Source organism: Schistocerca nitens, chromosome 8 (genome assembly GCF_023898315.1).
Source record: "Schistocerca nitens isolate TAMUIC-IGC-003100 chromosome 8, iqSchNite1.1, whole genome shotgun sequence".
NCBI lineage: Eukaryota > Metazoa > Arthropoda > Insecta > Orthoptera > Acrididae > Schistocerca > Schistocerca nitens.
The window spans coordinates 586532517-586559586 of NC_064621.1; the positions used below are offsets into that span (position 1 = coordinate 586532517).

General features: G+C 41.7%; 1 protein-coding gene across 1 annotated transcript in view; it reads right to left on the minus strand.

Moving 5' to 3' along the window:
- Positions 1–27070, minus strand: part of LOC126199176 (carbonic anhydrase-related protein 10-like) — a 938705-nt gene that overhangs the window by 514614 nt on the left and 397021 nt on the right. The window contains exon 2 of the mRNA XM_049935947.1: positions 25599–25646. Coding sequence (XP_049791904.1) covers positions 25599–25646 — 48 coding nt within the window. The remainder of the gene's footprint in view (positions 1–25598; positions 25647–27070) is intronic.

Below are 27070 nucleotides of genomic sequence, written 5' to 3' on the forward strand. Positions count from 1 at the left end.
ATGATTCTTTATATCACTGCACAAGTGAGTCATCGCCACATTTGTTAACACAGGCAGATTTAAATGATTTAGTACGTCATCTAGGACTAAGTAAACAAAAGGCGCAGCTGCTTGGTTCAAGATTACAAGAGTATAATCTACTGAACCAAAGTACTAAAATCAGTGTGTTCAGGCACAGAGAACGTGCCTCTATTTCTTATTTTTCAACTGACCAAGCACTGACATTTTGCAATGACGTTGCTGGCCTGATGAAAGTGTTGAACTTCACTTATATTTCACAGGAGTGGAGACATTTCATAGATGCATCGAAAACAAGGCTGAAGGGTGTTTTGCTCCATAACGGAAATAAAATACCCTCTGTTCCAGTAGCTTACGCTAGTTTGACAAAAGAGAATTACGAATTCGTACAAAGGATGCTAAATTCATTAAAATACAATGAACGCAAATGGAAAATATGTGCAGATTTCAGGATAATTGCTATGGTACTGGGAATGCAACAAGGCTACACAAGGTATGCCTGTTTTCTTTGCGAGTGGGATAGTGGAGACCGAAATTCTCACTACGTGAAAAAGAAATGGCCTAGGCGAAGATGGAAAGTTGGCGAAAAGAATGTACAACGTGAAAGTCTGGTAGCTCCTGAATATATACTACTTCCACCGCTTCACATCAAACTTGGCCTGATGAAACAATTCGTGAAGGCCATGGATCCAACAGGCTGCGGGTTTGCATATCTAGCTACCAAATTACCCCGTCTTTCAGCTGCAAAAATAAAGGAAGGTGTATTTGTGGGCCCACAAATCAGGGAACTGCAGAAAGATGCAAATTTTGAAGCATGTTTAACTGATAAAGAAAAAACCACATGGGACTGTTTCAAGATGGTGTCGGAAAACTTCCTCGAAAGAAGAAGAGCTACTAACTACAAAGCAATGGTGAAGGATATGATCAAAGCATATCAGGATTTTGTGTGCAATATGTCTTTGAAGGTACATATGATGGACTCTCATCTGGACTACTTCACAGGGAGTTGTAGTGACGTATCGGATGAACATGGGGAAAGATTCCATAAAGACATTTCTACCATAGAAAGACGTTATGAAGGGAAGTGGGTACCTTTGCTGGAATATCATTCGAGAGAAGAAAGATTCACAATACAAGAGAAAAAAGTGATGTGCATTACAAGGCAGTGGCTCATTGTTTGTCAATTTTCTGTAATTTCTCATGTCAAATAAATGCTTCAAAGTGTATATACAAAGGTTACTGTGTTATATGTTAGAGCCAACCCTCCATTAATGTGATGAACTTATAACAGCATAATGATGTGCATTTGTTTGTCGAATTTCACCTCACGTTTGCTGCACTATATCAGAAACTGTAAAGAGAAATAAAATTGCGATTACTCATAAACTATCCCTGACAGAAAAAAACCAAAAACAGTTTTCAATTCAGCACTCAAAATACAACTAGGATCACAATATTTTTTATCAGAAATAGAAAAAAAAGGTTTTTTTTGTAGAACAGTGTAATTGAAGAACTGGCATGATGATCTCTCTATTGAAAAAAAGTTTCCGGAGTAGTCCCCCATTCGGATTTCCAAGAGGGGACTCCGAAGGAGGAGGTGACCATGAGAAAAAGACTGAATAACCAACGAAAGGGTAATGTTCTACGAGTCGGGGTATGGAAGGCAGAGGTTCGAACGTGATAGGAAAGCTATAAATTGTTTAATCTGGATGTAATTGGGGTCAGCGAAGTGAAATGGAAAGAGGACAAGGTTTTGTGGTCAGGTAGGGCAGAGAGTGCGTTACTGTGAACACTTTACTGATAGGGTTGTTCTTATCAGAATCGAAAGCAAATCAACACTGACAACGATATTTCAGGTGTTCATGCCGACGTCGCAAGCTTAAGATGACGAGGTAGAGAAAGTACATGAGGATAATGAAGAGGTAATACAGTACACAAATGGAGGTGAAAATCTATTTGTAACAGTGTACTCGAATGCAGTTGTAGAGGAAAGGATAAAAGAAAAGTTTACAGTGTAATATGGACTTGGGACAAGGAATGAAAGAGAAAAAAGGCTAATAGAGTTCTGTAATAAATTTCAGCTAGTAATAAAAAAGTACTCTGTTCGTCAGTCACAGGAGGAGGGGGTATACTAGAATGATACGGGGAGATTTCAGTTAGATTACATCATGGTCAGACAGAGATGCCGAAATCAGATACTGGATTCTAAGGTGCATCCAGGAACAGATATGGACTCAGATCAAAATTTAGTAGTTCAAAATGGTTCAAATGGCTCTGAGCACTATGGGACTCAACCGCTGTGGTCATAAGTCCCCTAGAACTTAGAACTACTTAAACCTAACTAACCTAAGGACATCACTCACATCCATGCCCGAGGCAGGATTCGAACCTGCGACCGTTGTGGTGTCACCGCTAGACACCACACTTGCTAGGTGGTAACTTAAATCGGCCGCGGTCCTGTAGTACATGTCGGACCCGCGTGTCGCCACTGTGTAATCGCAATCCTAGCGCCACCACATGGCAGGTCACAAGACACGGTCTAGACCTCGCCCCAGTTGTACGGACGACATAGCTTGCGACCAGACGTACGAAGCTTTCCTCTCATTTGCCGAGAGACAGATTGAATAGCCTTCAGCTTAGTCCATAGCTACTACCTAGCAAGGCGCCAATTGTATCAGTGCTAATAGCGTACTAAAATTCAAGAGAGATGTATTCCAACAAGAGAATAAAGATAAGTATTAAACGCATCTACGTACTTTTCCTCTTATTCATTAATAAGTCTCATGTTCCAGAACTTCAAGCCCGTCTGCGTTAGTTTAGCGTGCACCTAGCTACCTCATTGTGTCTATGCTGTATGAAATAGACACAACAACCGTAGCGGTTGTGCGGTTCCAGACTGTAGCGCCTTTAACCGCTCGGCCACTTCGGCCGGCACAATTTAGTAGTGACGAAGAGTAGGCTCAAGTTCAAGAGACTAGTGAGGAAGAATCAATACGCAAACAAGTGTGATACGAAAGTACTAAGAAATGAAGAGATATGCTTGACGTTCTCTGAGGCTACAGATACAGAAATAAAAAATAACTCATTAGGCAGTATAGTTGAAGACCAGTGGACGTCTCTAAAAGGGCAATCACAGAAGTTCGAAAGGAAAACGTGGGTACAAAGAACGTAAATGCGAAGAAACCATGGCTAACACAAGAAATACTTCAGTTGATACATAAAATAAGGAATACAAAAATGTTGAGGGAAATTCAGGAATATAGAAATACGAGTCGGTGAGGAATGAAATAAATAGCAAGTGCAGGGAAGCTAAGACGAAATGGCTGGATGAAAAATGTGAAGTAATCGAAAACAAATTATTATCGGAAGCACTGGCTCATCATATAGGACAGCCAAAACAACCTTTGGGGAAATTAAAAGCAAGGGTGGTAACATGAAGAGTGCAACGGGAATTCCACTGTGAAATGAAGCGGAGAGATCGGATAGTTGGAAAGACCGTACTGAAGACCTCTATGAGGGGGAAGATTTGGCTGATGTGATTAGAAGAGGGAGTCGATTTCGGAGAGATGGGGGATCCAGTACTAGAACCGGACTTTAAAAGAGCTTTGGTCGACTTAAAATCAAACAAGGCAGAAGGGATGGATAACATCACACCAGAATTTCTAAAATCTTGGGGAGAAGTAGAAGTAAAACGACTATCACGTTGATGTGTAGGATGTATGAGTCTAGTGACATATCATCTGACTTCCGGAAAAATATCATCCACACATTTCTGAACTCTGCATGAGCTGACAAGTGCGAGAATCATCGCAAAGTCAGCTTAACAGCTCATGCATCCAAATTGTTGACAAGAATAATACATAGAAAAATGGAAAAGAAAATTGAGGATGTGTTAGAAGACGGGTAGTTTGGCTTTAGGAAAGGTAAAGGCACCAGAAAAGCAATTCTCACGTTGCAGTTGATAATGGAATCAAGACTAAAGAAAAATCGAGACACCTTCATGGGATTTGTCGACCTGGAAAAAGCGTTCGACAGTTTCAAATTCTGCAAAACGCTCGAAATTCTGAGAAAAATAGAGCTAATATATAGGGAGACACTGGTAATACACAATATGTACAAGAGTCAAGAGGAATTAATGAGAGTGAGCGACCAAGAACGCAGCGACATCGAGGAAGCAATGATGGAAAGAAATGAAAGGTTCAGGAGTGGAATCAAAATTCTAGGTTGAAGGATGTCAATTTCACGGTTCCCTGATGACATTGCTATCCTGAGTGAAAGTGAAGAAGAATTAAATGATCTACTGAATGAACTGCCTAATGGGTATGTAATATAGATTGGAGTAAATCCAAGAGGGACGAAAGTAATGAGTAGTAGCAGAAATGAGAACAGCGAGAAACTTAACATTAGAATTTATTGTCACAAAGTAGATGAAGTTAAGGAATTCTACTACCTAGGCAGTAAAATAATCAATGACGGACGGAGCAAGGAGAACATAAAAAGGAGACTAGCAGTGGTAAAAAGGGTATTCCTTCCCAGGAGAAGTTTACTAGTGTCAAATATAAGCCTTAATGTGAGGAAGAAATTTCTGAGAAGGTACGACTGGAGGATAACGTTGTATGGTAATGAAACATGGACTGTGGGAAAACCGGGAAAGAAGAGTATTGAGGCATTTTAGATGTGGTGCTATACACGACTGTTGAAAATTCGGTAGACTGATCGGAGAGAAAAGGAATATGTTCAAAACACGGACAAGAAGAAGGGACAGGATGATAGGACATCTGTTTAGACATCAGAGAATGACTTCCATATTACTAGAGGGAGCTGTAAGGGGCAAAAACTGTAGAGGGAGACACAGATTGGAATTCATCCAGCAAATAACTGTTTACGAAAGTTACAAGTGGCGCTCTGAGATGAACAGGTTGGCGCAGGAGGGTAAATCGTGGCGGGCTGCATCAAACCAGTCAGAAGACTGATAACTCAGAGAGAAAAAAAAAAAGAAAGAAGGGAAACTGTAGCAGATGTTTCTCTGGAAGTCCACCATACCACTTCGAATTCTTCGCACTCCATTTCCATGCTTTCGAAGCGCTGAAGAAAGTCATTCGCAGCCGTTGATTTGTTTCGGACGGAGAGACCCACGGCTGTGTACAGTCATGGTCCCGCAGGCAACAGCAAACATTTTTCCATGGAGACACACACTGCCTTGCCCCACAGTGCGATAAATGTATTAGCTGTTATGTCAACTACTTTTGAAATAATAAACAGTTTACTTACTTTCTTTCCATCCATCTCTTTATTTAGTTGACTTGCCCTTATATTTCCCTGAATACAACTCACAAAAACCGTTTTCAAGACTGGGACAGTTTGAGTGAACGCTGGTTTTATGATTAGCATGCTTTATCACGTTAAATATCGTTGCGCTATACATCCTACCAACTCAAGATCTTCTTCGTGACTTCCCACTACTCTTTAAACTACAACGAGAGAAGAACCACGTAGACAATGAGACCCAGTGACCTTAACGTTGGCATTAAATCTCAGTCGTCCACAATGTTCTAGAAGGTCAGCGACTCTATAGCGGCTGTCGCCAGTCGTCAGTAAAAGTTTGAGTACAGGTACCCTTACAACGAATCACTTTGTTTACAAATGTAATATATCTCTTCAGTGAAAAAAAGGAAAAGTATTGACATTTTACCTAAATAAATTGTACTCACTCTCAATGTAGGTTAAACCACCTGGCCATTTTCAGTCCTATTAGTTTTTCTTCGATGGATCGTTACTTCCTCACAAGTTTCTGCGTTTCTTCGTAATCCAAACAGATCTTCCCCAAGGTCTGTTTCTACCAGTTTTTCCATTCTTCTGTAAGGGATTCGTGTTGATACTTTGTTACCGTGATTTATTAAACTAATATTTTGGTAATATTCATGCCTGTTGGCAACTGCTTTCTTTGGAACTGGAGTTATTACTTTCTTCTTGAAGTTTGATGGTATTTCGCCTGTCTCATATATCTTGTACATCGGGTGCAATAGTTTTATGAAGGCTGTATCTACGAAAGATATCAGTACTTCTGACGGAATGTCGTCTACACCTGGGACATTGTTTTGAACAAGGAATTCAGTCGAATTAAATCAGGTAAGTCCTAGGGAATTAGATTAGGAAGTGAGAGACTTAAATTAGTAGATGAATTCTGTCTGCTGTTTGGGCAGTAAAACAGATACGAAACTTCCTGGTAGATTAAAACTGTGTACCAGACCGAACTCAGGACCTTTGCCTTCACCGGCAAGTGCTCTACCGAGGAGTCACCCAATCACGGAAATCTTGTTAGTATTCTGGAAACATCCTCTTGGCTGTGGCTAAGCTGTGTTAATGTCATATACTTCCTTCCAGGAAGGCTAGTGTTCCACGTGCCCAGGTGGAGTTTGAAGGTCGGAGATGAAGTACTGGTGTGAGGGCGGATCGTGAGTCGTGCTCGGGTAGCTCAGTCGGTAGAGCACTTTCCCGTAAAAGGCAAGAGCCCGAGGTCCGGTCTCGGTCCGGCGCACAGTTTTAAGCTTCCAGGAAGGTTCGCTGCAGATTCAAAATCGCATTATGAAATTAAGTGATGATGTCCACAGTAAACATTATATAGAATATAGACTGGCAATGGCAAGAAAAGAGAAATTTGTTAACGTCGAAAATAGTCTGAAGATATCTGACTGGATGTGTAGACATGTATGGAAGGGAAACATGAACGAGTAAAAGCTTAGGCAAGATGATAACAGAAGTTTTAGAAATTTGCTGCTACAGGAGAATGCTGAAGATTAGAAGAGCACATAGAGTAATTAATGAGGAATTAGTGAATTAAATTAGGGAGAAAATAAATTTGTTGCACAACTAATATAAAACAAGAATACATTCAGAGACATAAATGGATCAATTTCGTATTGGAGGGGAGTGTAGGGAGTGAAAATTGTAAAGGGATACCAAGAATTGAATACAGTAAGCAGACTCAGAAGCTGTAGGTTCAGTAGTTACTCGGAGATAAAGAGGTTTGGGCTGGATAGAGTAGCATGAAATGCTGCATCAAACCAATTTCGGACTGAAGACAAAAGCAACAACAGCAAAAACAGCAGTTTTTCTTCGCCAGATACCTCCAGTAGTTGGTCGTCGCAATGAACTCCCGATATAATGCTTACAAGAAGACCTCTCTCCAATTTTTGCACGGAGACTTGCGTCCATTGGTGCATTGTTCAAAGACGTCAGCTAATTGACAGGGTAGTGGCTGACATTATTCTCATTTAATTCTCTTCCCAATCTAAAGTATTGTGTTATGCCTGTTACTTCGGCCTTCAAAAAACTGTTCCAAAGGGTTGTGCAAAAACAATGAGTGTTTAATATTGTTATCTCCATCACTTTTTGGAATCGATATCCTTCGAGAATGTGGTGTTCCACTGCTCTCAAGTAAAAGAAAGACATGTCCGATGAGAAGTTGCAGTATGACACTACTATATTTATCAAATATTATCGATACCATAATCGCTATATGCTCAGCGTAATTAATATTGGCCAACCATGAAAATTGTATATACAAAGTAAATTGTTTGACAATGGCTTGTGGTTGTTAGCCACTACTACTCAATTACGCCGAAAGTATCATGAAAATGCTATAGAAAATTTTGCTCGGATCAGTAAATTAAAGGCGTACTGCAGCTTCCTGGGGGCTCCATCTATCTTTATTTCTTCAATAAATTATATCAAATCGTGTTTATGTCTACGTTTATCACTTTAGAGGGTGATCAATTGATGTTATGAAGGTCCTGCTCCAGGTTACAGACTTGCTTTCATATGGCGCTTAGAATCTTTTAGCTCTCGCAATATTTCTCAAATGGTTCAAATGACTCTGAGCACTATGGGCATAACTTCTGAGGTCATCAGTCCCCTAGAACTTAGAACTACTTAAACCTAACTAACCCAAGGACATCACACACATCCATGCCCGAGGTAGGACTCGAACCTGCGACCGTAGCGGTCGCGCGGTTCCGGTCTGTAGCGCCTAGAACCGCTCGGCCACAATATTTCTCACGTCAGGTGCTCTGTTTTTCAACAGAAAACTGTTATTATTATTATTATTATTTTCGATTATTCCCATTTAAGAGAGCGTTTGAACTTGAATTCCTTTATGATTTTTGTTTATGTTTTTTCTGAGCCCAAATTTTCTTCATGTGTTCACTGTGTTGTTTCTTTCGCTCCGCTGTCCATTTGCATCCTGGGCTCTTCTGTGTTGTGGTGCCAAATTTATGTTTTTTGATGATGTTCCTGAAATCAGTCCTACACTCCTGGAAATGGAAAAAAGAACACATTGACACCGGTGTGTCAGACCCACCATACTTGCTCGGGACACTGCGAGAGGGCTGTACAAGCAATGATCACACGCACGGCACAGCGGACACACCAGGAACCGCGGTGTTGGCCGTCGACTGGCGCTAGCTGCGCAGCATTTGTGCACCGCCGCCGTCAGTGTCAGCCAGTTTGCCGTGGCATACGGAGCTCCATCGCAGTCTTTAACACTGGTAGCATGCCGCGACAGCGTGGACGTGAACCGTATGTGCAGTTGACGGACTTTGAGCGAGGGCGTATAGTGGGCATGCGGGAGGCCGGGTGGACGTACCGCCGAATTGCTCAACACGTGGGGCGTGAGGTCTCCACAGTACATCGATGTTGTCGCCAGTGGTCGGCGGAAGGTGCACGTGCCCGTCGACCTGGGACCGGACCGCAGCGACGCACGGATGCACGCCAAGACCGTAGGATCCTACGCAGTGCCGTAGGGGACCGCACCGCCACTTCCCAGCAAATTAGGGACACTGTTGCTCCTGGGGTATCGGCGAGGACCATTCGCAACCGTCTCCATGAAGCTGGGCTACGGTCCCGCACACCGTTAGGCCGTCTTCCGCTCACGCCCCAACATCGTGCAGCCCGCCTCCAGTGGTGTCGCGACAGGCGTGAATGGAGGGACGAATGGAGACGTGTCGTCTTCAGCGATGAGAGTCGCTTCTGCCTTGGTGCCAATGATGGTCGTATGCGTGTTTGGCGCCGTGCAGGTGAGCGCCACAATCAGGACTGCATACGACCGAGGCACACAGGGCCAACACCCGGCATCATGGTGTGGGGAGCGATCTCCTACACTGGCCGTACACCACTGGTGATCGTCGAGGGGACACTGAATAGTGCACGGTACATCCAAACCGTCATCGAACCTATCGTTCTACCATTCCTAGACCGGCAAGGGAACTTGCTGTTCCAACAGGACAATGCACGTCCGCATGTATCCCGTGCCACCCAACGTGCTCTAGAAGGTGTAAGTCAACTACCCTGGCCAGCAAGCTCTCCGGATATGTCCCCCATTGAGCATCTTTGGGACTGGATGAAGCGTCGTCTCACGCGGTCTGCACGTCCAGCACGAACGCTGGTCCAACTGAGGCGCCAGGTGGAAATGGCATGGCAAGCCGTTCCACAGGACTGCATCCAGCATCTCTACGACCGTCTCCATGGGAGAATAGCAGCCTGCATTGCTGCGAAAGGTGGATATACACTGTACTAGTGCCGACATTGTGCATGCTCTGTTGCCTGTGTCTATGTGCCTGTGGTTCTGCCAGTGTGATCATGTGATGTATCTGACCCCAGGAATGTGTCAATAAAGTTTCCCCTTCCTGGGACAATGAATTCACGGTGTTCTTATTTCAATTTCCAGGAGTGTATTTTCTGCATCGTTTACTGTTATGTGTGCTTGTCAACTTCTTTTATCCATTTTGTTTTTCCCCTGCCTGAGTTGATGGCTTTAAGAATTCGCTTTGAAATTCTGTTTTCATTCATCCTGTGGATATGTCCGTAGAACTGCATTCTTATTTTCCTTATTGTATCCGTAATGTTGTCTGTGTATTTATATAATTCTGATGCTGGTCTCTTCTTCCAGATTCCTTGCTCTTGTATCGGGCCAAAAATTTTCCTTATAATTTTCCTTTCTTGTTTCTCTATTTCTTTGATTTTAGTTTGCCCACCTATTTGTGTTGTTTCAGATGCATACAGTGCCTCCGGAAGTACGACAGTGTTGTAGTGCCTCAATTTTTCGTTAATGGATGTGGACTTTCTGTTATAATAGTTCCATGTGAGTTTATATGCTTTCTGTAGTTTTTTTATTCTTTCCTCATTGGCTTTTAGGTTGATCCCTGATGGCTCAATGATTTCTCCCAGGTACTTAAAATGTTGTACTTGCACGATTTTCCCATGGGTTGTCACAATAGGCAATTTGTCTTGTGGCACTCTTTCTATGTACTGGGTTTTCTCATACGAGATTTGATGGCCAGTTCTTTGTGCAATTTCATGTAACTTCTCTATGGCGTTATTGGCTTCTTTTCTATTATTTGTGAGGATTGCAAGGTCACCTGCAAAAGCTAAACACTTGACATTGAATCTATTATCTTTTCTAATGCCAATTTGGATTCCTTTCACTTCTTTTTCCCATGTCCTGATAATTTTTTCAAGAATGATATTAAAGAGTAATGGTGAAAGTCCGTCACCCTGTCGCACCCCAGTTTGTATTTCAAATGGTTCCGAGATATCCCCCATAAATTTAACCTTGGAGACTGTGTCAGTTAATGTTTCCCGAATGATTGCTCTTGTCTTTCTGTCAACGCTGAATTCTTCCAGCGTCTTGCGGAGCGCTACTCTGTCTATTGAGTCGTAGGCCTTTTTAAAATCTACAAAAGCAACCACTGTGTTTCGGGTGTTTCTCATCTGGAGAATCATTTTCAGATTCCAGATCTGCTCTATGCATGATCGTCCCTTGCGAAAACCAGCCTGGTATTCTCCTATTTGTGGGTCAGCTTGTTCTTCTAATCTATTCATGAGAACTTTTGATAGGATTTTATATGTGACCGGTACGAGTGAGATACCCCTGCAATTATTTGGTTCAGTTTTGTCCCCTTTTTTGTGGAGTGGATGGATGAGTGCGCATTTCCATTCAGAAGGGATCTGTTCTGTTTCCCAATTGTTTAATATGATTTTGTGAATTTATCCTGTTAATCTTTCATCATTTAATTTCCATAGTTCTGCAATAATTCCATCTTCTCCTGGGGCTCTATTGTTTTTGTGTGTCTTGATAATTTCTACTATTTCGTTGATGGTTGGCGGTTTAGCGTCAGGATTTGGTGTAGACGTCTCATAATGAATATCCTCTGTAGGTCTTTCGCAGTTGAGAAGTTTGTTGAAATAGTCTGCGAGGATTTGGCAGTTATTCTTCGTGTTAGTTTCTAGTGAACCATCCGGTTTCTTGAAACAAAGATTGGGTGGCTGGTATCCTGCAATATGTTCTTTAAACATCCTATAAAATTATTATTATTATTATTACTATTGTTCTCACTGACATACTGAAGAGTTGGGGGTTCCTTCAAACAACACTGTCGTCGATGCGCAGTACTTCGATAACGGGATCCGTTTCTTCATGAGGTGCAACGTCAGACTGCTAGGCGAGTAGTACGGGTCCAGCATTTATACGTATTCCACTTCCCCTACATGGTCGTCCTAGATGCTGCGCCTGTGATCCCGTCACACTAAAATCGTCCTGAAGCGTTCCGTTCTCGGTCTGGTGTACCCGACAGCGATCTGGTATTGTGTTCTCGGTACAGTGCACCTGCTGCTCTGTCCGGGGGTCGCTCCCCATGTTCTCATTGTCATTCTTTTTGTTGAGTTCTTTTGCTGCAGTCGTTCCGTGTTGAGAAATTCCAGTTCTGGATCCCAAGATATGGAGATTTGGTTCGATTCGTGAGCTTTCGTAAAATGAAGAACAAACCGCCTTCAGTCACAAGTTGCGTTTATTTAATGCACTATGCATTTCGAGCCCTGGAGGCTCATCTTCAGGTGCTTTTTAGTGATTTGCATCAGGTTTTTTTAGTTGTTTGCCTGTTGATGTTACATTTTTGTGTTACAACATGGTATATTGTAGATATAAGTTTAACAGCGTTAATAATATGAAAATAACTTACAGTTTAACATTGCATGATGTCTGCTTCTGTTGTGGGGTTGGTATACACAATATACATCTTTAATTGTGCAGTACATACTGGGATAAATACATAGTCACACACTTTTTCGCACATTGTAGTAGCAAAACGTATACATGCCAAAGATTCTCGTTCATACAGATGTTCTATTTCTATATATAATCGATTTTCTTGTTTCACAGAAGATAATATGATATAGTATTATTAGTATACAGGTATTATTAAAATAATTATTTGGCACCATGTTGTAGGTTGTCAGCTATTTGTACTATTATAGATTTGATTCCTCAGGAAAAAAAACTTTCAAAGGTGAATAAAAAATTGTGGCCGTTAAACTCTGTTTGTTCATTCAACAAGTTTTCGGAATATTTTTCTTAGTGTAGCATTATTTCTAACTGCTCTACTAGATTAAGTTTTTTACTGTTGGGTTCTGTGTGAAGTACAGTTAGGCTATTGTGGATGTCGTCAAGTCTGTGTTTATTAATATACATGTCGTTAGCTGTTGTAGATTTTTCAAAAGTGTTTAGTCGAAAGGCGTCGGTGTGTTCTTCATACCGTGTGTGGAAGGTTCTTCCAGTTTTTCCTATGTAAAATGCAGGGCAATTGTTACATTGTAATTTATATATTCCACTGTGTTGTGTTATTGGCTTGTTTGTGTTCACTGTGTGAGGTAAGTGGTATCCAAGTTTGCTGTTTGTGGAGAAAGATATTTTAATATTGATTTTTTTTAATAAGTTAGCTATTTTTTGTGATACTGTGCCTAAGTATGGAATGCTTGTGAAGATTTGTTTTGTGTCGGTATTTTTCTTTCCAGTGTTTTTGTGAGTGATGTTGGTCTGAATTTTTCTAGATAGTTTATCAATTGATTTTACCGAGTATCCATTATTTACTGCAATTGTTTTGATAGTATCTATTTCTTGTGTTAGTGCTTTGGGTTTTAAAGGTAGTGTATGTGTCCTGTTCTACATTGATCTAAATGCAGCATACTTATGCGTGTTCGGGTGGTATGAAGATTCATGTATTGTGTTGTCGGTGTAGGCTGATTTTCGGTAAATGAACAAGTTATGTTCTTGTTCATTCAGAATTGTAAATGTCTAACAAGTTTATGCATTGATTTATTTCATGTTCTATTGTGAACTTTATTTTATTGTGGAGTGAGTTGAATCATGTGAGGAGCTCTTCAAGTTCATATTTAGTGCCATCAAATAAGAGTAGTGTGTCATCTATATACCTCTTGTAATACGCAGTTTTTTAACAAGTTTATTTTATCCTTTGAAGAACTTATTCTCTAAGTGAAAATGTCAGGAAAACTTGACATACAGTTACCCATAGCTAAGCCTTCTTTCTGTTGATAAATTTTATTATTAAATGAAAAGTAATTTTGGAACAGTACTAGTTCAAGCAGATCTATCAACTCTGTAATCTCTGGTATGGTTAGTTTTTTGTGTGTGATGAGGTTTTTTCTAATAATTTCAATTGTATCTTTCACGGATATATTTGTGAACAGGTTGGTAATATCAAATGAGGCAAATCTAGCTTCTACGGGGACTTTTACATCTTTGATGAGTGTTATTAACTCATGTGCATTTTTTATTGTGTATGTGGTTTCAAAGCTTTTCCTCCAGCTTTATCTCTATTGATTGTCTTGTGACTCTGTGGGGGTCTATGCCAGCGCCCTCGTGTTTTAGAACATCGAGGCATGACTGGGTTTCAGGCAGAGCTCGTCAATGGCTGATTTACGGGATGAGAACTGTTGAACTATATGAAATGAAATCGTCATAACTTCTGAGCAGTTTGCGTTAGGAATGTTCCAATTGCACGGTTGGCAGCGGGGCATGATGGGAACTAGTGTGCGAATGTGGTTTGGTTTAGCGACGAAGCAAACTTTCATTTGGATGGGTTTGTCAATAACCAAAATTGGCGCATTTGGGGCATTGAGAATCCGCATTTCGCATTTCGCCATCGAGAATTCTCTTCACCCTCAACGGGTGACTGAATGGTGTGCAATGCCAATGATGGCAGCCATATCGAACATCTTATAACCTAAATCCTAATACCTGTAGTGACGTTTACATGTTGAATAAAGTGTGTGCACCTCGTAGTTTGTAACTAATTTACTTTTTTATATGTAGTTCAGTAATTGTTCCCCTGGAATTCCTTGTCTCAGCCAGGTGTACCTCTGATGTTCTTGCCATGTAATGTCCACCGTCCTAATGGTGTGGTCAATGTACTGTATACAGCACCGGTAAAAAATATATTATAAATTCCTGATTTTCGTTAACCACGGTCAGCTTCCGTATCTTCCGGTAGTCCCATTTTTTGGTAGCTGAAGAGAACACAAACTTTGTGTTACGTGTCATGAGAACCCTGCAGATCTAGGCAGAAAAAGAGCCAGCAGGTAAGCCACAGTCTTTGCTTCACGTTGTTCTTCCTCTCTATGACGTGCCCGAGTTCCTGGATGAGCCTTGCTAATCTGATTGACCATGTATCCATTTCTGACGTTAAACGGAGTTTATTTGACACGGTAATGTGTCCCGCGAACCAGTATCTTCGTAACTACACTCTTTTGCACTGGGCGACGAATCTGCCAGCTGACAGGTATAAATAATTGTGTGCTGGTTTTAGATACAGGCTGTGATCTTCGGTTGTTCTTTTGACCGATGTATCCAGAAATGGCAGCTGACAATCCTTCTCCAGTTTTGTGGTGGAATGTATACATACATTAAAAAGTTTTTAGGCAGTGGAGACTAGTTTTAAGTCATATATTTTAAATGGTGATTAAGTGAATGACACGCACCTGTACTGGAAATGACTCCAGCATGTGATGTAGATAATATCTGTTCCTACACACAATATCTTCTGAAGAAACTGGTTTTAAGAGTGTCGAGAGCAAGGCAAGGTTTAGTAAACTTGTATATTGCAACTGGTTGGCTGTTATTTCTAATACACTGAAACTGTTCCGCATATATACGAGGTGTGGCTAGAAAAAAACCGGACTAGTACTGGTGAAACAATAAAACGAATGCAATAAGGCTGAAAGTCGCGTGGCCTGTCACGTGACTCTCGCTCCGCCTACTGCTCGAGTTTCATCTGCCTCCTGCACTCAGTATGCCCGTGGCGTCTGTTTTAAGTAGTTGACGTTTTGTCTGTGCGTCGGAAAATATTGAGTGTACAGAAAGAACAGCGTGTTAACATCAAATTTTGTTTCAAACTAGGAAAATCTGCAAGTGAAACGTTTGTAATGTTACAACAAGTGTACGGCGATGATTGTTTATCGCGAACACAAGTGTTTGAGTGGTTTAAACGATTTAAAGATGGCCGCGAAGACACCAGTGATGACACTCGCACTGGCAGACCATTGTCAGCAAAAACTGATGCAAACATTGAAAAAATCGGTAAACTTGTTCGACAAGATCGCCGTTTAACAATCAGAACCGTGTCTGAGTTAACAGGAGTTGACAAGGAAAGTGTTAGGCAGATTCTTCATGAAAGTTTCAACATGAACAAAGCGTGTTCAAAAATGGTTCCAAAGTGTCTCACAATTGAACAGAAGGAACGCCGAAGAATGATTTGTTCTGACATCCTGGAAAACATTGAAAGTGATCCCACCTTCTTACAAAATGTTATTACTTGCGATGAATCGTGGTTTTTTACTTACGATCCCGAAACTAAACGCCAATCGATGCATTGGAAAACTCCTGGTTCTCCACGACAAAAAAAAGCAAGAATGTCAAAATCGAAATTCAAGGCAATGATGATTGTTTTTTTTTTTGACATCAAAGGGATTGTGCACATTGATTGGGTACCAGGGGGACAAACAGTGAATCAGCATTACTACATTAGCGTCCTGGCTACCCTACGTGAGCGAGTACGGAGAAAACGGAACGATTTGTGGAGAAAAAAGTCATGGATCCTTCACCAAGACAATGCCCCAGCTCACAGTGCGTTGTCAGTGAAGACGTTTTTGGCAAAACACAACATTCCCATCTTAGATCATCCACCCTACTCACCTGATTTGGCCCCCTGTGACTTTTTTCTTTTCCCTAAAGTCAAGTCAGCTTTGAAAGGAACTAGATTTGAGACTGTTGAAGCAGTAAAAAAAAAGCGACGGAAGTAATGTATGGACTTACCGAAAATGATTTGCAGCATTGCTATGAACAGTGGAAAATTCGTATGGAGCGGTGTAGAGACCGAGGAGGAGAGTACATTGAAGGAGATAACATGAAATTGTAAATAATTGTAAATAAATGTTTTTTCCAGCATCAGTCCGGTTTTTTCTAGCCGCACCTCGTATATAATATAATCGAAATCCTGGAAAAACTTTCTTAGGTAGCAGAGCAAGGATTACCGTCCGACACAGTCAACTGACACCATCTCTAAAGTGAAATTTGTGGACGAGATTTTAGATACTTCTGAAATCAGGACTTGAGTAATATATGTATATCTATTACTCGTGTTATGATATGAGAAGTACCTAAAATCTCATCCACAATTTTCACTTTGGAGATGTTGTCAGTTCACTGTGTCGGACAGTAGTCCTTGTTCTCCTACTAAGAAAACTCTTCGAGGATTTCGATATGAGATGTTCGTTCAACTGAAATATATATTTTTTTGGAAACTATGAGGATGAATACGAATTTACTATCTCTACAATTTGGGTAAGAGAGGCTATCATGACCTGTTTGGTATACGAGCGTCCATTCCTGAATCCTCTTTCGTATTCCTCCTTCTGTGAGTCCAGTTGTTTCCTCTCCCCTAGCCTGAAGCGCTTCCGAAAGAATATTGTAGGTTATTAATGTCTCAACAGTTGTTTACGTCCTTCAGATCACTTACAGAGATAGCAAAGAAGCAAAAATTAGGGAACAGTATTAGATTGCAGGATTATAAATGTGAATAACCAGTGGTTGTTGACCTTAACATTTTTCTGTTAAAACATATTAAAAACAATAAAACTGCTATGTGCTAGACTGAAGCATGAAGACACACCGAGACCTTCTCCAGCATTTTAACAACCATAAAACCTCTTTGCTAGACTTAGGAACGAATGAACCACAGAGACCTAGTGAAAACAAATAATATAGTGTCCTGTAACGGAAGTATAGCATAGGGCTTTATTATGGTTTTTAAAATGTTAGAAAAGAAAAAGGTCTTGGCCGGTCCCTCTGATTGGACACGTGGTTCATTCTAGCACAGAGCCGTCTTATTAAATAACTGTGTTGTAAAAGAAAAAAAAATTCACTTCAGTAACAATATCTTACATTTAGAATTGTGCAAGCTAGTAATACACCCTAATATTTGGTTACTTGTTATTGTTCTAGATAATTTGAAGATGTCCCACGAAGGCCCAAACACATTGTTAACAAAAGGATACGTTGCAACCAACACTCTTTTTAATTCAAATATTCCACATACGCTTGCTGTACCATACGGCCTAATTGAGTGGAAGAAATTTCACATTTTATCGTCTTTGTTATGAAGTAACGGTATCGATGTGGAGGACCGGCTGTATGGATTTTCCTCAGTTTCCCAGATGTTGAGATAACTATTATTAACATTATTATTTAATTTTATTGATGAAATGTTGTGACGTGTGGTGTAAACGTTTTAAGGTGTCAATGTGCTACAAATAAGCAAAAAAAAAGTAAGAAATGAATTTATTTTCCTTGTGTAAATCTATCATTCTTCACGTAATTCATTGTTCAACTTGTTTTCGGCTTTCCAGTTTTGTAAGCATTTTTGCAACATTTTAGGCCTATCGATGTCGCCCTTCCCGGGATGTTCGCGGAAAGCCCGGGTTGTTGTTTCGTTTACCGTACTTTAAAACGAACGTATCTCAGTTGTGAAAGCGTTATTTGATGCATATGAGCTCCCTACCTCATCAGTCGATACTGCACGGGAGCAAAACCTGTGCGTGACATCTGCGGAAAAACCGCAGCCCCGGGGGCTGTTTCGACAACTGCTGCTCATTTTAACACACCATAGATGTCAGGCCAGCGACTCCGGTGCGGGAGAAAGGGCAGAATAAAAACGGCTATTTACAGTTTCCCGTGCGAACGCCCCGTGTAAAACACGCGTGCCGATTGGTGTCGCAGGCGGCAGCATATCGGTCGTGCGGACCCGTTGCGAGCTTTTGTTCCCGGCGAAGAATAAACAGGCCTACGCATGTTTTCCGCACACGGGGCAATTGATTGCACATCCGCCATTAATCAACACAGCGCCGCTTTGAACGCACGATCCGTGCACTTACAGTCTGACGCGCGCTTCATTTTTTAAAAAAACAACTGTCTCTCTTTTGCGGGCGGGTATATTAATTGCGATAAAACTGTATTCAAGCGGTGGTGATAGATGTTCTTCACATGTGAGAGATTACACTTCACATACAACACTAGGGCAGGATTTTTTTTTCCACTTTGTTACTGGCACACACATGGTGCACAAATATTCCACAGACAAAATTTCAAAGGCTGTTTAGGAATATTTACTGAATAGTTTCTCACAACGAACGCTTCACTATTTATTCGGTTTGATCCTGTGAAAATACGTCCACAACATGGAAAAAGCCTGTAATACGCAGTCGCCATAACACACATTCAGTCCATCACAGGCGCCTTACAAACATCCGAACGTACTGTGACGTGGTTGCTCCTGTCACTATGGTAACGGCTCACGTCGCTGTGCCACTCACCCTTTGCCGTTCAAATGGTTCAAATGGCTCTGAGCACTAAGGGACTTAACATCTATCGTCATCAGTCCCCTATAACGTAAACCTAACTAACCTAAGGACATCACACAACACCCAGTCATCACGAGGCAGAGAAAATCCCTGACCCCGCCGGGAATCGAACCCGGGAACCCCTTTGCCGTGAGAGTACATCGTGGTGCTCTGTTTGGCAGCATCACTGCCGGTGGTGCAGCGATTTCTCGCCTCCAGAGGGAAGCACAGCGACGAATTAGGTCGATTTAAGTGCCATCGCTCAGAGATCGGGTGTCGAGGGCTTTGTGTGACGAGGGCTTTGTGTGACGTCGCAGCCGGTAAGATCCTCGACTCGCTGTGCATTTGGAATGGTAGTCAGAATGGATTACGTGATGTTCCGTGTGGGCCGGATCAGTGGAGATTGTCCGAAGTAGAAGTTACTTCGTGTGTTGCTTGGGCGCCTACTGGTACTCGGATTTGGCTAATTCGGAAGAAGCCTGTGACCACTGTGGTGCCGATTTGGTATCTTGTGAGCCAGTACCAAGGGAATGAACACAAGGGCGACTGGTGGATATATGCACCCTATTGCAGCCATTTATCGGGCTGTTGTTGATTTATGTTCCTACTTACTGGGAATCGTGGTGAGCATTCAGTTACAGTCGAAACCATTATAGTTTATGTGTGAAATTGTCGTTCTCTTACTTGCCATCCCGCTCATCTATCACCGTCTGTGAGTCTTTGAAGTGGTCTTATTTAAGTCGTATTACGATGTGGATGCCTCTTGCCAGGTTTTGTCCGCGTTAATTGGCGTTATAAACATTAACAAAACAAAACTAAACTCCACCCGAACAGGCCGTGAAGACACAACGGTACCGACCGGCCGCGGTGTGATCCTCAGCATTGAAGGTGTCACTGGATGCAGATATGGAGGGGCATGAGGTCAGCACACCGCTCTCCCGGCCGCGAGACCGTATCTAGATTAAACGGTACATAAACGTGACTTCAACGCACTGCTTGCTTTTTTCTAATTTTCTCACGTGCCTTTTGGTCTTATAAACTTGACGGATACGCCAAAGAAATTGTTATAGGAATGCGTACTCAAGTACAGAGATATGTAAACTGGTAGAACACTGCCCTGCGGTCACCAAAGCCTATATGAGGCAACAAGTGTCTGGGATAGTTGATCGATCGGTTACTGCTGCTACAATGGCAGGTTATCAAGATTTACGTGAGTTTGAACTTGGTGTTATAGTCGGCACCCGAGTGATGGGTAGCAATGAAGCGGGGATTTTCCCATACGACCACTTCACGAGTGTACCGTGAATGTCAGGAATCCGGTATAACATCAAATCAGCGACATCAGTGAGGCCGAAAAATGATCCTGCAAGAACGGGACCAACGGCACCTAAAGAGAATCGTTCAACGAGACAGAAGTGCAATCCTTCCGCACATTGTTGCTGGTTTCAATGCAGGAGCCATCAACAAGTGTCAGCGTGCGAACCACTCTACGAGACATCAACGATAAGGGCTTTCGGAGCCGAAGGTCTACTCGTGTTCCCTTGATGACTGCACCACTTAAAGCTTTACGCCTCGCCTGGGGCCGTCAACGCCGACATTAGACTGTTGATGAGTGGAAACATATTGCCTGGTCGGACGAGTCTCATTTCTAATAGTATCGAGCTGATGGACTTGTACGGGTATGGAGACAACCTCTTTGATCCACGGATTATACATGTCAGCAAGGGATTGTTTAAGCTGGTGGGGGCTCTATTACGGTGAGGGACGTGTGCTGTTGGAGTGGTATGGAACCCCTGATACGTCTAGGTACGATTGTGACAGGTGACATGTACGTAAGCATCGTATCTGATCATTTGCATCCATTCACGACCATTGTGCATTCCGAAGGACTTGGGTAATTCCAGCAGGACAATGCGACATAATTGTTACAGAGTGGCTCCAGGAACAATCTTCTGAGTTTAAACACTTCCGATGGCCACCCGACTCTCCAGACATGAATATTAATGAGCACATCTGGGATGCCTAGCAACGTGTTGTTCAGAAGACATCTCCACCCCCTCGTACTCTTTTGTATTTATGGAGAGCTCTGCAGGATTAATGGTGTCAGTTTCCTCCAGCACTATTTCAGACGTTAGTCGACTCCACGCCACGTCGTGTTGCGGCACTTCCGCGTGCTCGTGGGGTACCTATACGATATTAGGTAGGCGGACCAGTTTCTTTGGCCGTTCAGTGTATATTACAAGGTAGCTTGAATGCACATGTGTCTTGTACTGTGAGTTCCGTTGAAAGAATCTTGAGCAAGGCAACTGAGTCCTAAAGTGGTTGCTCTCTCTGTTAACTATACTAAAGCGAGAGCCTAAAAATTCAGCTACCAGACAAGGTAGTGTGTTATTCATAAACAAATGATATAAGTTGTTTTGGCCCTACATGGGCACCTTGTCTGGACCTTTGATTATATTTCATGTACGCTTGTCATTAGTGTATTTATTTGGATTTGCATGTTTTTTCCTAATTACATGTGATCCGTGTTACTTGCCAGTGGATACCGGATGTTAATTGCTTGATAATCACTTCTGCAGGTTCCTAGAGCTTAAATCTGGAATATATTTTTAAATGCCACATTGTTGATCTTATTTAACATCTATGTTAAGCCCTGAATTTAATGTTTGGATTCTAGAAAATTTTTGGTTGGTTCGTTTGTGAAGTAAAGAAACTAAACTGTTTGGTCATCAGTCAAAAATTTTTTCTTACGATTCTGCTATTAAATTTTTTTCTCAGATGTTATTTTAGAGCTTTTGTCTGGCTTGCAGAAGAAAAAGTCACTAATAAAGTCTGATGGGAGCTGCCGAGATATTTTGAATCTTTTTAAAGCGTCAATGGAGTTCTTTATTTTTTATTAAATTTGTTAGTAAAATTATGGCCCAGTATCCTACCATGCAACACCAGCTCCCTACCGCATTCCACACACAATGTACTACTGTTTACTTTCAACCATCACTGTCAGAAAACCAAACATCAAGCAGAAGCGAGCAACACAGAACGCAATCTTGAGGACGGAGCATAAAGTGAGCAATGCTGTTGTTGACAGTATTCCCCATGTATGAAAAAAAGTGTGCGTTACCAAACAAGATATAAAGCGCACACTATCTAAGTGTTCACGGTTGTGAGCATATTGTCAGTACCATACAGATGAAAAGATAAACGAGCGTTGCAAATCAAACGAAATGCAATTAATGTCTAACTACAGGCCGAAGATCTCATGTCTCTCGTATCAAAATAATCTGAAAACAATATTTTGTCTTCGAGAATTTCTTGGACCTCAAACAAAGCTGTTAAACGAGGCCAACAAGTCATCTCTCCATATGAGGAGTAAATATCTAAATCACAAATTCCTTACGGAGCAACATCAGTTTTGTGATGTTCTACGGGACGACACTCGGAAACATTTAGCTACTTACTTCTCCAACAAGTCTTCTCCAACAAGTATTGGTTCATCTAGACGGTACACCTGTTGTGACAAAATATTGGGACGGTAACCCCGACAGTTGTTCATCTATGTTAGAAAGGCGAATGATATCGTTTTGCAAGAATCTTGCGTCACCATCTTTGAGCCATACGTCATAGTAGGCTTATCTTTCACTACAAAAGATAGAATTAGAGCTGAGTTCAACGACGTACTCGCATTAACAAGCTGGAACAAATGTATCAACAAATCAGAATAAATGGGTGACACTTGAAATGCGTTCTCAGACGCAGTAAGACGGTATGAAACCACATACATATTAACAACGCAGTTATCAAGACTACGGAGCTTACAACCAATGTACGTCCACTAACTTGCAAACATGTCACTTCTTTGTTCTATTCAAGCACTGCCTAAAAACCAGAGGAATCACAAGTACCTTAGGAGCCTGCCTGATAGTGACTAACATGTGTCGATTGCCTAAAAGGTGACGTTACCTCGCCACACTTGGAATAAATGTTAGACTCTACACTGCGCACCAAAATAAAAGGGTAACTTCCTTGAAACCTCTTAAATGTCTCCCACTGGTTCAAAGGCGTCTACAACTTTCCTCTGTCGTGGTGCAAAAGCGTGGCGCCTGTGACGTCAGCCTCGGGCTCAGCGACGCCTCAAACGCAAAAGTTGTCGACACGTGGGAAACGAAGGCCAACAGCTCGTATATGAGATGTTTGCGCTTTTCTCATGATGTAACACGGTGTATGGATGAAGATCAACAGGAAAACTCCATATTTCTAGATTTCCAAAAGGCGTTTCACAGGTTGCCCGACTGCAGACTGTTAACAAAGTTCCGAGCATGCGGAAAACGTTCAGAGATACGTGAACGGTTCGAATTCTTTTTAATTTACAGAACTATGTACCATATGATGGGGAGTGTTCGTCAAAGAAAAGGATATCGTCAGCAGCACTCGAGGGAAATATGTTAGAGCTGCTCTTGTTCACTACAAACGTAAATGATCTGACTCACAAGGTGAGCACTAGAAAAAAGAGGAATGAAAATTAGCAGGACAAAGTCAGAATATTTAGCACTGAAGGATGTACAGATGAGGTCTTGCAAGATCCAGGATGATGAGCTGAAATCATTCTGCAAATTTGAATACCTGGGTTCGTACATACAGAGGGACAGGGGACTGGAAAGCAAGATACAACACCGAATGAATTGCGGTTGGAACTACTGGAGGAAACTGAGTGGAGTGTTGTGTGACAAGAAGGTGAGCATTGCGTTGAAAGGGAAAGTGTACAAGTCGGTGGTAAGGCCTGCTATGATATACGGGACAGAGACATGGCCAATCACAGTAGCCCAGGAAAGGAAGATGAAAGTGGCGGAAATGAGGATGGCGAGGTGGATGTGTGGGGTAACAAGGAAGGACAGGATCAGAACTGAATTTGTTAGAGGAGCTGTGAAAGTGGGACCCATGGGGAAAAGAGATACAAGAGAGCAGACTAAGGTGGTACGGACACTTACAAAGAAAAGGGGAAGAGTACATCGGAAACAGAGTTGAAGATATAAAGACTGAAGGAGAGGAAGACGGAAGATGAGGTGGAAGGGTAAGATATCCGGGGACCTAAGGGAGGAAGGATGGAAGAAGGAAGAGGCAATGGATAGAGTACTATGGAGGAGAAGGATCCTGAAGATGAACGACGACCCTAAGTGACGTGGGACAGGCGACAATAAAGAAGAAAGAAGAAGAAGGTAAGGTGAGCAGAAAACTGCTACTCTTTTCTGACGACGCTGCAGTTGAATACAAAATTAGAGATGTGTTGTTAGACACAGAGAATTGTAAGTCGAACATCTTGGTCTAAAGTTGCAGGGCGATGCGAACTGGAACGAGCACGTAATGGCAGTGTTATTGACGGCGAATAATGGATTTCGGGTTGTTGGTAGAAGTGTTCGAAAACGTAGCACATCAATAAAGCACTCTCATCCTTGACTACCGTGATTTCCCTAAATCACTCCAGGCAAATGCCGGGATGGTTCCTCTGAAAGGGCACGGCCGACTTCCTTCCCCATCATTCCCTAATCCGATGAGACCGATGACCATGCTGTCTGGTCTCCTTCCCCAAACCAACCAACCAACCTTGACCACCGCTGGTGTGTCTGGGATTCCCACCAGGTCTGATTAAGAAAAAGACACTGAAAAATTCCGAGATGTCCTGCTAGATTTGTTAGCAGTAAGTTCGATCAACATGCGAGTATTACGGAAGTACTTCGTGAACTCAAATGGGAAAACCTGGAAGGTTCTTTTCACGTAACACAGTAGAGAAAATTTAGAAGATCGGCATATGCGACTAATGGCAGAGAAAGTCTTCTGCTATCAACATATATCTCGCGTAAAGACGGAAAAGAGGAGATAAAAGAAATTATGACTCATACGGAGCGTGTAAGTTCTAAGTTTTCTCTCTCTGGCAAATGGAGCAGGAGTTGGGATGACTAGTTGTGGTAAAAGGTACTTTCCATCAAGCAGCGTATAATGCCCTTCAGAATATGTGTGTAGATGCCTGCATAAAATTCCCAAATATTAAAATTTACAGAGCAGAATAAGCTTCTATGTACGAGACAGATTACAATTTTTTCTAGGTAATTCGTAGTAACTTAATCACCATTCACTTTCTGTGCACCTTTCATTAAATTTTACGCACTGATTCATTATCAATACTATCACTACATCGTGTATAGTCAAATGAAACGTCTCTCAACATTACAATAGTCTATTTACTTAACAACAAATGTTTTGAAAAACGATTCCATATTTGCGTTATCGAAAACGAGCATTTTTTTCATTTTTGTGTGTATAATGATAATTATTGGGCTAGTGAAGCGTTGGCTGAAGTTTTTCTTCTAAATTTATAGCAGTAGCATTTACTGAACATATTTCACGACGCAGTGGAAACTAGAAGGAAAAACAAACACGGCTAGCATAAGCTGCCATTACATAGGTCATACATCTAGTCTGCGGGCTTACACTGAGGAATTCCTAGCGTGACATCGTGAATTGTTATTAGTTAGCATCTGTGTAACAGATCACAGCGTACAGAGTGTTAGCTATTTATGATATAAATATCATTAAACACGGCGAGTGAGTGAAACTCTAAAGACGCAGAGGTATTTTACCCAAAAGATGAGTGTGATCGTAAGGCGCAGTTTAGTCACGAGGTGTAGAATTATCTCCTTATCGTAACTTCTGCTCTAGTAGAGAATGACAGTTCATCAACATTATCATAACAGGCTAAGTGACGCTGATGTCGCAGAGACAGTAACAACTTTAACACACCATTTGGAATCTAAATGTAGTGCTCCAATTGGTGACACGCTTACCTGAAATTCCATCATACGTCCACCATTCTTCCCAGCTGGCCCATGTTCCTGTAACAGACAATAAATTTTGTTGAGTATATCTGTCCGTTAATTATTCCTAGGCGTCATCACTTAACACTGCAACCATACAATAGCAAACAAAATTGGTGGTCAATTAAGCTGTGCACCACACCAACTGTGGAATTAGGATCCCTGGCAATCTCTGCCAATTACGGTATACGAGAACGTTTCATGGATCGGATTAAAGTTATAGCATATCACCTCTTTTTCTCCGTCTCTTCATTAAGCGGGTGTGTTCCTAACTTTGTATCTTGATTTAACTTAATGACGCTGGTACGAATGTTAACAGATTTGTCTCTTGTGAACTCTGCTGATATAGCTGTTTGACATGAGTTTCTCTTGAGGAGACATTCAAAATTGTTATTTATCATCAGTGTTATAATTCGCTAAAGTTTTTGATTTTATCTTTGATGATTGCTGTCTGTGGCGTATCAGCTTATGTAGAGCACAGTAGACTGGATTACCACTCGGTAATAGTTCAATACGTGCAAGGGGATTAGTGGGGACAAGGGAAAAATTCACGACATCTAAATGAAAATTTCCTCCAGCTTACATTTTTCATGAGAATATGGTTAAGAAACGCTTAGGGGTCGTATACACATACTGTGAAGCATGATAATGGACGGAAGGAATAGCGAACCATTACGTTAACAACTCGCCGATATCGAATTCAAGAGAGACGGAGATTTTCGTTCAGAGAACTTTGTTTTCCTTTCAACCTTTATGTATTATAATTGGTAATGTCAAAGTAATGTTCTTAAAATTCTAATTTTGTATGCACGTTCCTTTTTCAGCAGTTTTCTGAAGCTTCGCTGAATCCCCTGTCAGCTGTCGGGGTCTGTTATTCAGCAACCTTTCTATACTGTGACATTAGGAAGGAAGGAACAATAGAGATTACCATTCCCGCGATGTTAATTGGAGACGACGCACATGCTCGGGCTGGGGAATAACGAGGACGTGATGTGTGTCGTTTTGAGGGTCAACACAGTATTCACCTCGAGAGATTGAGGGAAACGACGGACAAAGTTAAGTACGATGTTCGAGAAGGTATCTGAAGCTAACTTGTATCAAATGCGAGTCCAGTGTAATACCGCTGCTCCATCCCAGGATGACAGGTAGTGCATCCACACCCAATTATCGTGTCTCGCGTGTAGTAGTAACGATAGACGAATTTATTCAAATCCCCTAAAATATCTTATGAAATGCGTTGTGAAGAGTATGTAGACATCTGCAACAAGAGAAGTAGGCGTATTCTCTACCACGATTTAAACTACCTATTATAAAGATACCTAACACTGCTGGCCACGAAGTATTTACGAAGGGCTCCCTGTAGCATGATTAAAATTTCAGTTGCTTGCCAGTTACGCGATGCCAGTTTCAGTGCCAGATCATATACCATACATCTATGTCGG